Here is a 12,456-nt window from a genome sequence, read left to right on the forward strand (position 1 = left end):
GGCCGGCCAATCATGTCAGCATCGTAGTCGGCAATGTTGACCCACAAACCGATGGGACAGTCAGGCAGGCGCTAAGAGGGCGATCGTATGGTGTTCGTCACTGCAGAGTACCTCGGTGTTCCACTTTCGGGATGAGTATGTATCCGAAGCATTCGTACCGCTTTCAAGTCGCATCCTACCGCTTCCGCCCAAGCGCACCATGTAGAGCTAGTGACGACCTCAGATAGAGTTCAACAGCGATATAATGCAGCGGGACCCTGTGGTGATGTAATAGTTGGTGTTTCACCCGATCTGGAGCTTGTAAGCTGATTCCGTTTTTGACCCATCTTTAGGATTGCCATGCCCGACTTCCGTGTTTCCACCCATCCACTAGCTAGCTGTGCTGTAATGTTCACAACTAGAGGCAGTAGCCGCTGCGGTAGCCTTCCACATCGCATCAAAGCAGATGTCAAACACCCGGGGGGAAGCGACAGGGAGACATACAGCTACAAGCACCAACAGTTCGGTGAATGATATATCATCCGTGCTTGTATCGCCTCGTAGTTGGTGGTTGTAAGGCATGAAGTAGACTTCGTTGACCCCTCCCGCGTCAGTGGACTTGCGCATTATAAAATTCCGATGATGCTGTATGATATATCTCTGCTTGCCGGCTCCTGTAGGTGTTTATGGTCCAACCGAAAAAGTCTCAGGTCCTCAGAAGCGATAGATTGCCCCCGATCCAGGCGAGTGTCAAATCTGCGCAGGAGCCCTAGCGCTGGGAACCATAACTTATGGGTTGGAAGCCATGTCTCTCTGTCCTTTTAGATAAGGTCACCTCCTCTGGGTAAAGGGACGGAGAAAGCTTGAAAGGTTTGCAAAAGAGCGATCCAACCTGCCCGCGAAGGTGTATCCGGTAGTATCCCATCTCTTCGGGTGGATGTAGAGAGCCTTGCAGACTCCACCAGGGAGGGCACGTTAATTCTTCTGAATGCGTGAGTATCTCTCCAGATACGAAGTCTCTTCGAAACGGAGCTCTGATCGTTGTCGTCGACGGCCTTCAACGTAATATGTCGCGGCGATAGGAGATTTCGCCATAGTAGCCATAGGCTTAGAACTCTAAATAACGCAATCATGGCTAACCTGGCAGCTAACCATGTGCCAACAGTATAGGCAATATCAAGGGATCCCGCCATGTGTGAATGAAAAAGGCTGATGTTAACCTGTTTTTGAACACTCGTGGTGTTCGTGGTGCGACGTCTGCTGATGTTCTGGGGAGGCTGCCACTTTCAGCCTTGTGGCGTTCTACTGCAGCTACGCTGGAAAGCTTGATGTGCGCATGCGGTTCGGGAACTGCTCCCTCCAATAGTGCCCTTCGCCGTAATCGTTGAAGCACAAAAACAACCATGACTCTTATGGCTGAGTATGTGATTGGCGGCAATGGCAATCCGACTATTGTTCTAAGTCCAGCTCAATACTCGGGGAAATCTCTGTCCACGCTCTCCCTCCACGCTTTCAGCCCGCCTTTAATATCGCCGATCCATCTCTGACCGCCGCTGTCAAGGCCAAGGTTCTTCATCCTTTTGACTGTCAGCTGGGAATCGTTGCCCAGTCTGCACACTACAAAGATCGGCTTATCAGGGTGGCTTTTTAGCTCCGACACCCAGTCCGGTTCTTTGGCGTTCTCGACGGCATCATCTGGACGAATGACGGAGGACCCAAGCGTACTAGAAACTACAGAGAATGGTATATTGACACTTCCTTCGAGGCTGCAGAGGTCGAACTGGACTTTCTCGCGAACGTCAACAAGGATGTGCCCGTCTTTGCTAGGTTCCCTTCCTGTGAATGGATTAACGTCCAATCTGAGCTTCGCGTAATTCTCTGCCGATATGCGTTCATTGGGACCAAGGGTGTTGACTGGGTTGATGCTACCGCAGAACTGAACGTAATCTAGGCTTCCAGAGTTGAGGGCCTCGGGGGTCACGGTCGCCTGTGCGGAGCATGTTGCGCATTTTGGTTTTCGGGTGCGTAAACGTATCGTCCGGAACATCGGATTAGCGTAAGCAGAGAATATGAGTAGACTCGGAGGATCCACAGACGCTGCACCGTTTGTGGGTAGAGGAGAGCTGCGTGTCAGAACCTTGATAGCTTCCAAGGCCTGGAGTACGCCCATTACCCCGACTACAGGCCCCAAGATCCCGCCATCACCACACGACACGACTGACTCGGGAGGTGGTGGCTTAGGAAACACGCAACGGTAGCATGGACCGCCGGCTGTATCTCCTGGAGGGAGAGGGGGGTTGTTGAGGACCATCAGCTGGCCATCAGTTCGCAGTGCTGACGCTGAGATCAAGGGTTTACCCAGGAGTACGCATGCGTCGGAGATTAGATAGCGGGATGCCGGCGTATCCGTGCAATCAAGGACCAGGTCATATGGCTTCAAGGTAGGTATGGCGGTCTCCGGAGTAAGCCGGCCATGATGAGGCACAAGCTTGACGATTGGATTCAGCCTGTGGTTATATCAGCAAAGAACACCAGTTTTTTTAATAACTCCACTTACGAATGAAGGGCAACCACCGCGCTGTCAACCTTCGTCATCCCGACTCTTCCTGTAGAGTGCAGAATCTGCCGATGGAGATTTGACTCCTCTACGACATCTCCATCAACCAGCCCGATCGTTCCTACGCCAGCTCCCACTAAGTAAGCTGCGGCTGGGCATCCGAGCCCGCCGACCCCGATTATCAATACCGAGGCATGCCTCAAACGAAGCTGGCCTAGAACGTGTGGGAGCTATGGTTAGTTGAGGTACATCTTTCTGCGGAAATAAAATTGTGTTTAGAAAGAAATACGCAAGGAATATACCTTGCAGGCCTATTTCAGGCATGATGAGCTGGCGCCCATAGCGCTTGTACTCGGTCCTCTCAAGAGGCCATCTTTTGGTAGCCTGTTGCGCGTCCTCGTCTTGCGATAAAGCCGCGAAAATCTCAGTTCTAAAGTCGTCGTGTATGCCATAAGTGAAGTCATAGGCCAGGGGGTCCGGGGCTTTTTGGGCACTGCGTTGCAAGCGCTCTTGCTCTCGTTGCTGCCGTTGCTGATGCTCAGCTTCCACGAGCTGCCGACGGAGATCTAGCAGCTGCGCTTCACATGCTGCAATTTGCTGGCGTAATGATTCAAGTACCGAAACGGAAGCCATGATGCTTTTGGGGTTTGGAGTGGTGAGGGCGATTCCGATTCCTGACAGATAATCTCTAATCGATAAGGCGAGGCACTAATCTCTTTATGGGATGGTCATGTGACCCTCTTCCAACCGCTCCTTCTCCATGATTTCACATCCACCAACAAGCGCAAGGCGTGGCAGCGGGGGCTCGACGGCGTGTTTTGCGCGACACAGTCTGAGTTCTATTCGAAATCAAATCCGCGGCCTGAAAATCGCAGATCCGTCCATCTTACCTCGCAAACCTGCCCAGAAAGGCAAGGCTACCGAAAGGGGAGGGATGCCCACCAACAGCTGCGGGTCACGCATAACATAGAGCCTACGAAACTAATAACAGGCACGCCAGTCATCCATATTGCCATACCAACCAAGCGGGGATTCGCTTGTGCATTCGTAGCCACGGGTTTGAAGGCTGCTTACGCATTAATTCCTGGGCCACTGTTGGTCACACTGCACAACCCACCCATGATCCGTCTCCCTGCGTACATGGGAAATTGGAGGATGTGGGATGAAGCCCACAGTACCAACGACATTAGTACCTACCGGAAACGAATACTGGGTTTGCAGACGGCGTTTGGGATGCGCATGGGACAACAGAAGGACGACGTTGGCCGGGGAAATCAAGTTTGAAACGGCTGCAGATAGAAACGAAGCCTATCAGGGACCTGCGGCACAGGCATTTCCAGGTTTCCCGCTCTAGGCAAATGCTGATGGACATTCGCCATACTCTGCTGGACGCCGCCGGCTAAGATGGCCGCCTTTGGCTTCCTCCATTGGGAAGAAGCTTGACGGTGAGCACTGTCGATTGCACTCATCACGCGAATTTTCAGAGGAGACTTCGAATTAGGAATCAGCGACATCGATCCGTTTCGAGCTTGAAAGGGCTAGCGCAGGATTCGGAGGACTGCCTGATCGACCTTTTGAGTGAAACTGTCTCACAGGGCTCCAGTAGCCGCCAGTTTCTGGAGCCCTGGATCCGGTTGAGTGGGTGCGGCGACATGGTACGAGCGGGAGATGGGCAGCACCACAAGCCTCGATGGCGTCGGCGCATCGATGCCACTTGGGCCACGGCACACTTCCCAGCTCAGCCCGCAGCGCGTGCTTTTGACGCCACGAACCCGCAGACACCGCCCGGCATCGTCCAGCGTCCAGCGACAGGCTCGCCACGGAAGGATCCCGCTGCCAACCTGCGACTAGCCCATTGTTGCCCAGACGCTCCGGAACCCTGCGTTCGTGCTGTGTGACGACGCGCCAATTTCCCAGCGGTTTGGCATCCCACCATTCCCCACCAGCGCACAACAGCCGTGAAGCCCGGCGCGGGTTGGGGGCCTGAGGCTGAGGCGGCGTTGAGCCCGATCAGCAAGGGGATTCTAGGCTGTCGCTGCCGTGGTCAGCCTGCCAAAAGCTTCTACCCGTAGGCAACGCGGCAAAGCTGGTGGGTGTACAAAACGCGCCCGACTGCCCCGCTATTCGGCGCTACCTCCATCCCGCCTCCTGACCACCCCATCACCCGTCCAAGCCCGAGGATCACCACAAGCCGACCCGCCTACACTCCTTCATCCTCACGAACGTCATGGTATGCAAAACCTGCAAAGGTCTTCAAGAGTCGGACCCAGCATCATCCGTGGAATGGGTGAACACCGGCCTGCCCAGCCTACGGCAGTCCTCGACCGGAGGCTGCCGCGCATGCACTCTTCTTCTGCAAGGAATTCTATTACATCACGATCGGTTTGCCGGCGTAAAGGAAGAGAGCATCCATGTCGTCGCCCAGTCTTTTGACCCCACATCAGGGAAGAACGCGCAAGACCATCTCTCGGTTGAGGTGAGGTGGAAAGAGGCGGGCGATGGGTGCTGTGCGGCAGGAGAGCACAAGCACGATGACGGCTATCCGGATTTGAAGCTGGAGTTCTTCACCGATCAAGGTATGCAGCTCAATCACTGGACCCGGATAGGAAGCGAATGGCCTTCCGTACCTGCCAGGGCTCTAGCCACTTATTCCGCGCTATCGAGGCCTACTGACGTTTGCAGATGGCCAGTCGTCATTCTCTGCTATCGGACGCGGACGCCATATTTCGGAGAATCCTTTACAGGACGCAGGCCTCTCCGCAGCGCGGAGTATGATCAACACCTGTCTTTCCAGCCATTCCAGATGCAGACATATCAAGCCGACAACTTTGCCGAGACGAGTGGTGGATGTCTTGCTGGATGACCCGGCGAAGGGCGTCAGACTGCATGAGTCCGAGTTCGACGACGATGAGCAGCGATACGAATACGGAGAGTATCTTGCACTTTCACATTGTTGGGGCACCGGCCGAGGAATACCGAAGACGACCAAGAAAACACTGCAAGCCCACAAAAAGCTCATCCCATGGGCTTCGCTGCCGAGAACCTTCCAAGAGGCTGTTGTGCTAACAAGATCACGCGGCTTTCGTTATTTATGGGTAGATTCGCTCTGTGTCGTGCAAGATGACCCTGCCGATAAGCTAGAGGAGTCACTAAGCCTGGACGAGATCTTCGGTAACGCATTTCTCACCATGGCAGCCACGTCTGCAGCAGACAGCAGTAAGGGGCTATTCCAGCCGAGGCCACAACCCTTCAAGATCCAAGCCACGGACAGCAAAGGATCGCTGTCCAAGATCTATGTACGAGAACAACCTTCCCACTACAGCTTCAAGGCGCCGTTTAACGAGGGGGCTCACATGAACGATTGGGAGCTTCCCTTCAATACTTCCGAGGAAGCGAATCTGCATACGCCTTTGCTGAAGCGGGCCTGGGCCTACACTGAAAGACTGCTCTCTCCACGAGTGCTACACTTCACAAAGAGCGAGATGATATTAGAATGTAGGGAAGGATACCAATGCGAATGCGGCAGGATCGACAACTCCACGTACGATTCTAGAACGACCGACTCCGTCAAGCAAGAGTTCGCGAGGGTCGTGGCTGAATGCGTTAGCCGCGGAGAGACGGCGAACAGCAATGGCAACGATAGGCGAATCGATAGCGTCGCGTCTCAGCTAGCCGCAACATCGCTCGCCGACGTGGCGCGGGATCTGAATCGGAACCGAGATGACGCTCTTCAACTGTGGAGCTACATCGTCACCGAATACACAGCACGGAACCTCACATACGATGCCGATAGACTGGTCGCTATTGCAAGCGTGGCAAAGGCGCTCTTCGAGACGCTTAAATCGGGCTACATTGCAGGACAGTGGACGTGCAGTACGCTTGGCATGCTTTGGTATCCGAACGACAGCATGCATTGCCGTCGGCCGAAAGCAAATGCAGGACAAAATGTACCGACTTGGTCTTGGGCGTCAGTGGAGGGCTCACCGATCTTCTTTGACAACTCATCTGCGATGGATCTAGCGTGCAACTTCTCCGTTCCATCTGGGGCCGCCTGGTCACCAACGACTGGCGACAGGCTTGAACTGACAGCAAGCATGGCGACCGAAGTAACTTTCCGCATCGACTCGGGAACCGAGTTCTCGCTTGTGAAGAACGGCGTCAGCGCGGAGTTTCGGCCAGATGTCATTCCGCCACGGGGCGAAGATGCAATGGAAACAGGAGACACGCTCCTCTGCGTCTTCGCCAGCATGACGTTCCGTTCTTCGATCATTGGCCTGGTGCTGAAGCAGTCAAGGTCCAACACACAACTGTATCGGCGAGTCGGTCGCTTCGAGTGCTATGAATGTCAGCGAGATGGCAGCGACGAAGAGCCAGAGGACGCCGAGTGTCTGTTTGAGTACTGGTTCCCAGAAGTTGAGGACATGACGCAGCTTGATGACGGCCCTCAGCGGACGTTCATCGTTGTTTGACCGGTCTCCTATTCTCCTTTCGTTCGTATTCGGTCTGCTTTCCATGCTGGTTTTCGGTCGCAGCCACCATGATACCAAATCGAGCCTTTTTTCTCCTCTTCCACGGTGATTCAACTCCGCCAATCATATTTTCTTCTCTTGCTTGTCAAAGTTCGAACCTAGTTCACTACCCTTTTAGCATGGCGTTAACATTCTAATCACATGATTCTCCGACAGATCGTTACCTATCGCCCTGGCCACGAACACTGGAGCACGCCTAAGGTTCGGAGAAGGGTCACTTCGTTTATCCCGTCGAAAGTAGCGCATACTTGCGCAGTCTCTCTCAAAGTTAAGATGGAGCTAAGCCTAATCTCGACACGCCATTGAAGCCTCACTTCTCGGCATTCCGAAAGAACCCGTGGACGCCATGACATATCCACAATGACTCCATCAGCACATCGCACAAATACAAATACCTCCGTAGCCGAGCCTACGTACCGAGGCCTACTGTTAAACCGACTTTCCGCGGTATCCGATCGGAGCAATACGGTAACGCCGAAATATCCGAATACAAGCAATCTTTGGAATGCTACAGCTCCAGCTGATTTCAGTATCTCAAAGTATGCGTACAATTTCCAGTCCGACGGCACATCGCGTAATAGGTCGTTGTATTTCTGGACTTTCTCCAATTTCTCTTTCTCACCATTTCCAGTCGAAAGCTATCCGCACAGTTCCATCGCTATCTCTCAACGAAGGCCAGAACTCGAGCGAGAGCTATCCCCATCATCACCACTTCACGCTCAAGCTCAATACCACCTACCAAGGACCGAATAAACCAGCCTGATACCCTTTCGCAGACCGTAGGTGATTGCGCGGATTGGAGGAGGGAGCTGGGTCTTATGATGCCTGAATGGCTTCAATGAATGACGGACCGACAGAAAGCTCATGATGTGAATAATCAGCTTTTAGGGGCCAAGTCGTACTATTAAGTCGATCCTTTCCTTCGTTGAGCGTCCTTCCCCTTCCAGACCGGAGTACAAAGCACATACGGCACCTATTAGCCTAAACGAGACACTGGCAGATGCATATATGGTCTATACCGACATCCCGGAGCTTCAGGAAGCCATCGAGTATTAATACCCTCTCCTCTTTTTCCTCGATTTTGCTTCTATTATCATACTCGCTCTATCAACCTTCCTACCATCGATTCCAGACTACACACCCATCACTCTCCATCCTATCCCCACTCCGCCAAACCAAACCCAGAAACATGCATCTCCCAACCATCCTCCTCCGTGCCATAACCCTCCTTTTCACCACCACTACTACCCTGGCCGTCCCCATCGAAGCCGGACAAACCTGTATCGGCGCAGGTAGGCCACACCACATCCACGTATCCAGCGCTCCACTGCTGACGAGGAAACGCAGGCCCAACTATCTGGGAAGACGGCAAGTGCTACCAGTGTATCGTCTCTAACCTACCTTGCTTGGGGTGTATAAGGTTTCCGGTTAAGAGTGGCCCGGTGGATCCGAGTATCTGTGGGCATTAGGGAGATGTCGGCAAGTAAGTTATCTCCAGCATTCCTACCTAGTCTGGATATGTACACTAACATGTCCATGTAGGTAGCCCTTATATTAGGCTAAAAGATAGCTGCGCGAAGGTAGCAGAGCATGGTAGCACCTTCATATAAAGGAAGGCAAAACAGGATTTCTCTCTACCTTTCTCTTCTATTCTTATCCTTCTCGCATCCCATCCCATCGCACCGCACAGCACCCTCCCTCTCTCTCACCCAGAAAGAAAGCCCAAAATATCCACCTCCTCGCAACACTTCTCTTCCAAACCTCCATCAACCAACCGCCCACCATGCTCCTCTCCCTTTTTCTCTGCCTCCTCACCACCACCACCAGCCTCGCACTCCCACTCCATCTCACTCCACGTGATGGCCAAGCCTGTACATACTACGGTACACTATCCCCACAAGCCGCACTGTAGCATCACATCCCTAACCCCAAGCGCAGGCCAAACAATCTGGGAAAACAACCAGTGTTTCTACTGCTACCAGCGCATGCTCTGCCCCCTACGCTGCGGCACCGTGCTGGTGAAATCGTCCGTAGATCCGAGCGTATGTGGTCATTAGGGGATACGCGGATACGTGCGGCGCGGGTGAGAGAGAGAGCAAGCATTGGCCAGATCGGGCGTGGGGCGAAGCCGCAAAGCCGCGAAGCCATGCAGGCACACGGCGGCGGCGGCTACCCTTTTCGAAAAACCAACACGGCGTGGGCGTACACGCCTCTGCAAAATTTCCTAAATGGCGTCACTTTCATCTATTTCGCTTCCCGAGGCGGCGGGTAGCGAAAGTCGGCCTGACATGTGGGTTTGAGGGATTCTTGTACGACCCGAGTATGCATGCGGATTTTAGTGAGCCGCGGGCGGGGCGGAGCTGCCGCGATCGGGGGCTGCGTACAGTCAGTCGTAAGGAAGTGTCGATCTGTGAGAATGTGAGAAATATCCTGGTCCCTGGCGTTCCAGATTGGGGTGAGGATGGAGGATGGAGATGCAGGGCGAGATGCAGGGACCGCGGCGCTGTTGTGAGATGCGAGGGCACGTGGGCTGATCGGTTCCAAGGTTGGACTGACTATGTGTCTCTTCTCCCGCTATGAACTATTCGGACATAGCAGTCAAGACTACATGCAGCATGCGCTACCCTACGCGCTATCCAAGCACCGCACGCGCACCAAAGCCTCCCTCATCTTCGTGCTAGTGGACCGGCAGCGCCGGAGCACAGCAGTCGGCCTGCAATATCCCACCATCCAAAAAATTTCGTTGGCTGACGCGGCCGTAGCACAGGAAAAAAAAAAAAAGGAGTGCGTCCAGCCACGTTTCTTCCTTCCACGGGCTCCAGACCGCCAAGCCATGCCGTGCATCCATACCGAAACATTTCCCTAAGCCCACATGGTCTGATTCTTGTGCTTCAGTCTGAAGTCCGGGCCGATGCCGGCGGACGGTTTAAGTAGTGTTCCGCCACAATGAAGTCTGCAAGCCACTGGGAGAGTCTGCGGCGAGTCTTAGCCGTATAGTCCGAAAATAAAATCGGGATTTTGTGTATATCAGAGGCAAAGGACCATGTGATAGACTGAAGTGCTTTTCGCATTGGTTGCGCCAATGAGATGGCAGCCATGCGGGATCATTGCACGACAGCTTTAGCAGCGTGCAGGTGGAGCGCGAGGAAAGGCACATGGCTTCTTTCTGCTTTTTCCATGTGTTTTTGATCCGAGTCCGAGAGCGGAGGAAGGAGACGATGGATTATGGAAGAGCGGGAAGAGCCTCATGTTCCGTATTGCTACGTACCTTCTCAAACGCCGACGCCGGAACCTCCATCCCTACCCTGCTTGAATTCAGATGCCCAGATGAATGGAGCCACCAGGGTTCCAATATGCTCTTCTCCACGTATATGAAAGCACTAGCATCGAGAGCATCCTCCTTATTATATTCCCAACTCACACGCGCCCTTTCCGCCCTTAGACAGCGTGACAGTCGTCGAAACTCACACGCCACTGCCTCGTCTGCCTAACAATCCCCTTCTGGCTCTCATCTGACTCTGGCCTCCGGTCCTGGTTCTCACACCTCTTCGCTGTGCTGCTGTTACCACAAAGAGACTTAGGTCGAAACAGCCTAAGATCCGGACGGAGTTCTTCGGGTGGCGGTGGCGGACGAGGCGGTGAGCGTGTTGAAGATGACGACGAGGCTAATAATGACAGCTGGGTCAATGGTTGGGTCGATGGGGAGGACTCTACGTCCGATAGCGGGCGTCGCACTATGCGGCCGTGTTCGTCCGGGATGTAGATGTAGTCTCTGTTCGATCGAAGGCTTGACACAATGTGGTCCGAAGGGTGTCCACTCACATTGCTCTTTCCCTTGGACTTTGATGCCGCTGACCTTGGGGTGAGGGCCTGCATGCTGTAGGACTCTTGGCCGAATGTCGTTCCGTGCTGGTGTTTGGCTAAACTTGCGCTCAGCATTCCGGTGTGTACGTTGTCCATGAAAGGCTTTAGAGCGGGACTGCAAGCCACGATGACGGAGAGTGCAGAGTGGCACTGTGTTGCTATGCCGTACGGTATCCTATCAAAGGATGGATCTGCCCCCGGGATGATGAAGCGTTTAAGGAGAATGAGACGGATGATGGATATAATAATAAGCCTAGCTGGCCGTCAGTAATCAGATGAGCTGGGATGGGAGTCACCTTACACTAGACGAAGCATGAATATGAGTATGACGATAACTTTCTTCCGGGTTTCTAATTGCAGGCCCGAGACTATATGAACCGGAAGCAGGATCATTGCTATGTCTGAAATCATGTCCACTATACCGGCAGTAAGCCAAAATGGAAGCTGCCGCATTGTTAGCTAAGTGCTCTCGTCTACAGAAGTTAGGTTGCTCACGCGATCGATGCATTTCCCAATAAAAACTTTCCACGGATGCGGCAGTTCGCATTCGAAGGCGACGCCCACTCCAATGGCAAGAGTCCAGCACGCAGCAACGAAGCCCATCACAACAACGGCAGTCTTGTGGAATCGCGTACAGGCAAGTCGCGAAAGAAAGCTCACAATGGAGAGTTTTGACACACTCTGTTAATGGTAAGTCGCTGAGGCACTTCTCGCCGTGTTTTACATACTATCGTGAGAACGTAAAGTATGTTCGCTCCGTATATCTTCTTCTGAATCTTTTCCTCATTGGCCAAGACGAGGAGATAGGAGCGCTTTCCCAGTCCGGAATTGACTGCTAATGAGATGGCAATGGTGCCACCTATGGCCAGGGCCTGCCAAAGGATAGTAAGCAAATTGTGCCAGGACTCCAGTCCGATCAGCGATTTATTAAGGCTTAGCTCAAACTCTTGAAGGAGCAATAGACTAGAATGAAAAGTCTCGGGTGTAGAGTGTATGCACTTACTGTAGCAACTAGAATCAAGAGGTCGTCAAAGTGTGGGGGACGCCGCATGGAAAGTCGCATTCCGAGCCTCGTGGCAACACAGAGGATCTTCATCCCATCAATAATAACTCACTCGCAGTCGTCATGAGAACTGACCAAAGTGCATGCCAAGAACCAGGTTGTCATCGCCAGGAGCGCACCATGGTCGTCGGCCGTGATAGCCGCGCGCCTAGGCCCTTCTTCGGTCATCGTAATTGAACCTCAGGCCAGCCAGGTCGGACTGCGCGAAGATTCACGTCCAAATGACGGACACGTTGTGGTCGCTGACCTGGCCATCAGATGCTGTATTAATGCGGAGAGTCAGCGGTGTCTTGGAGAGATAAAGAACAAGTGCCGCCTAGACTGGTGTATCACCCTGGGGGATAAGCGGCTCCGTGATGTGCCAGATCCTTCCGCATGGAGAACTCGACGATGGTCACAGGCCTGGGGACCCTGCCACTGATTCTTTACTGAGACTCCATTTTCGAGGGGGGGGTATTCGTTCA

General features: G+C 53.4%; 6 protein-coding genes across 6 annotated transcripts; 3 read left to right on the forward strand and 3 right to left on the reverse strand.

Annotated features, from left to right (window-relative positions):
* Positions 1–703: 703 nt before the first annotated feature.
* Positions 704–1,310, reverse strand: BU26DRAFT_49931 (uncharacterized protein). The gene has a single exon (XM_033826397.1). The coding sequence runs from the start codon at positions 1,170–1,172 to the stop codon at positions 801–803; it is 372 nt and encodes a 123-aa protein (XP_033681611.1). The 5' UTR covers positions 1,173–1,310; the 3' UTR covers positions 704–800.
* Positions 1,311–1,447: 137 nt separating this feature from the next.
* On the reverse strand, positions 1,448–3,169 carry BU26DRAFT_507181 (uncharacterized protein; the record flags this gene model as incomplete). The annotated part of the gene is made up of 3 exons (XM_033826981.1): positions 1,448–2,486; positions 2,537–2,750; positions 2,839–3,169. 3 exons carry the CDS (start codon positions 3,167–3,169, stop codon positions 1,448–1,450), a joined length of 1,584 nt encoding a protein of 527 aa, XP_033681612.1.
* Positions 3,170–4,531: 1,362 nt separating this feature from the next.
* BU26DRAFT_49964 (HET-domain-containing protein) lies at positions 4,532–7,215 on the forward strand. The gene is made up of 2 exons (XM_033826423.1): positions 4,532–5,112; positions 5,219–7,215. Exons 1-2 carry the CDS (start codon positions 4,764–4,766, stop codon positions 7,003–7,005), a joined length of 2,136 nt encoding a protein of 711 aa, XP_033681613.1. The 5' UTR covers positions 4,532–4,763; the 3' UTR covers positions 7,006–7,215.
* A 727-nt stretch (positions 7,216–7,942) lies between these two features.
* Positions 7,943–8,593, forward strand: BU26DRAFT_50026 (uncharacterized protein). The gene has a single exon (XM_033826486.1). The coding sequence runs from the start codon at positions 8,066–8,068 to the stop codon at positions 8,459–8,461; it is 396 nt and encodes a 131-aa protein (XP_033681614.1). The 5' UTR covers positions 7,943–8,065; the 3' UTR covers positions 8,462–8,593.
* Positions 8,594–8,827: 234 nt separating this feature from the next.
* On the forward strand, positions 8,828–9,582 carry BU26DRAFT_521062 (uncharacterized protein). The gene is made up of 2 exons (XM_033829445.1): positions 8,828–8,948; positions 9,004–9,582. Exons 1-2 carry the CDS (start codon positions 8,849–8,851, stop codon positions 9,120–9,122), a joined length of 219 nt encoding a protein of 72 aa, XP_033681615.1. The 5' UTR covers positions 8,828–8,848; the 3' UTR covers positions 9,123–9,582.
* A 780-nt stretch (positions 9,583–10,362) lies between these two features.
* BU26DRAFT_49985 (uncharacterized protein) lies at positions 10,363–12,454 on the reverse strand. The gene is made up of 6 exons (XM_033826438.1): positions 12,068–12,454; positions 11,933–12,019; positions 11,658–11,801; positions 11,425–11,610; positions 11,231–11,373; positions 10,363–11,182 (listed from the first exon to the last, which is right to left on the reverse strand). Exons 1-6 carry the CDS (start codon positions 12,158–12,160, stop codon positions 10,504–10,506), a joined length of 1,332 nt encoding a protein of 443 aa, XP_033681616.1. The 5' UTR covers positions 12,161–12,454; the 3' UTR covers positions 10,363–10,503.
* Between the last annotated feature and the right edge of the window lie 2 nt (positions 12,455–12,456).

Source organism: Trematosphaeria pertusa (genome assembly GCF_010094035.1).
Source record: "Trematosphaeria pertusa strain CBS 122368 unplaced genomic scaffold BU26scaffold_10, whole genome shotgun sequence".
NCBI classification, from domain to species: Eukaryota; Fungi; Ascomycota; class Dothideomycetes; order Pleosporales; family Trematosphaeriaceae; genus Trematosphaeria; species Trematosphaeria pertusa.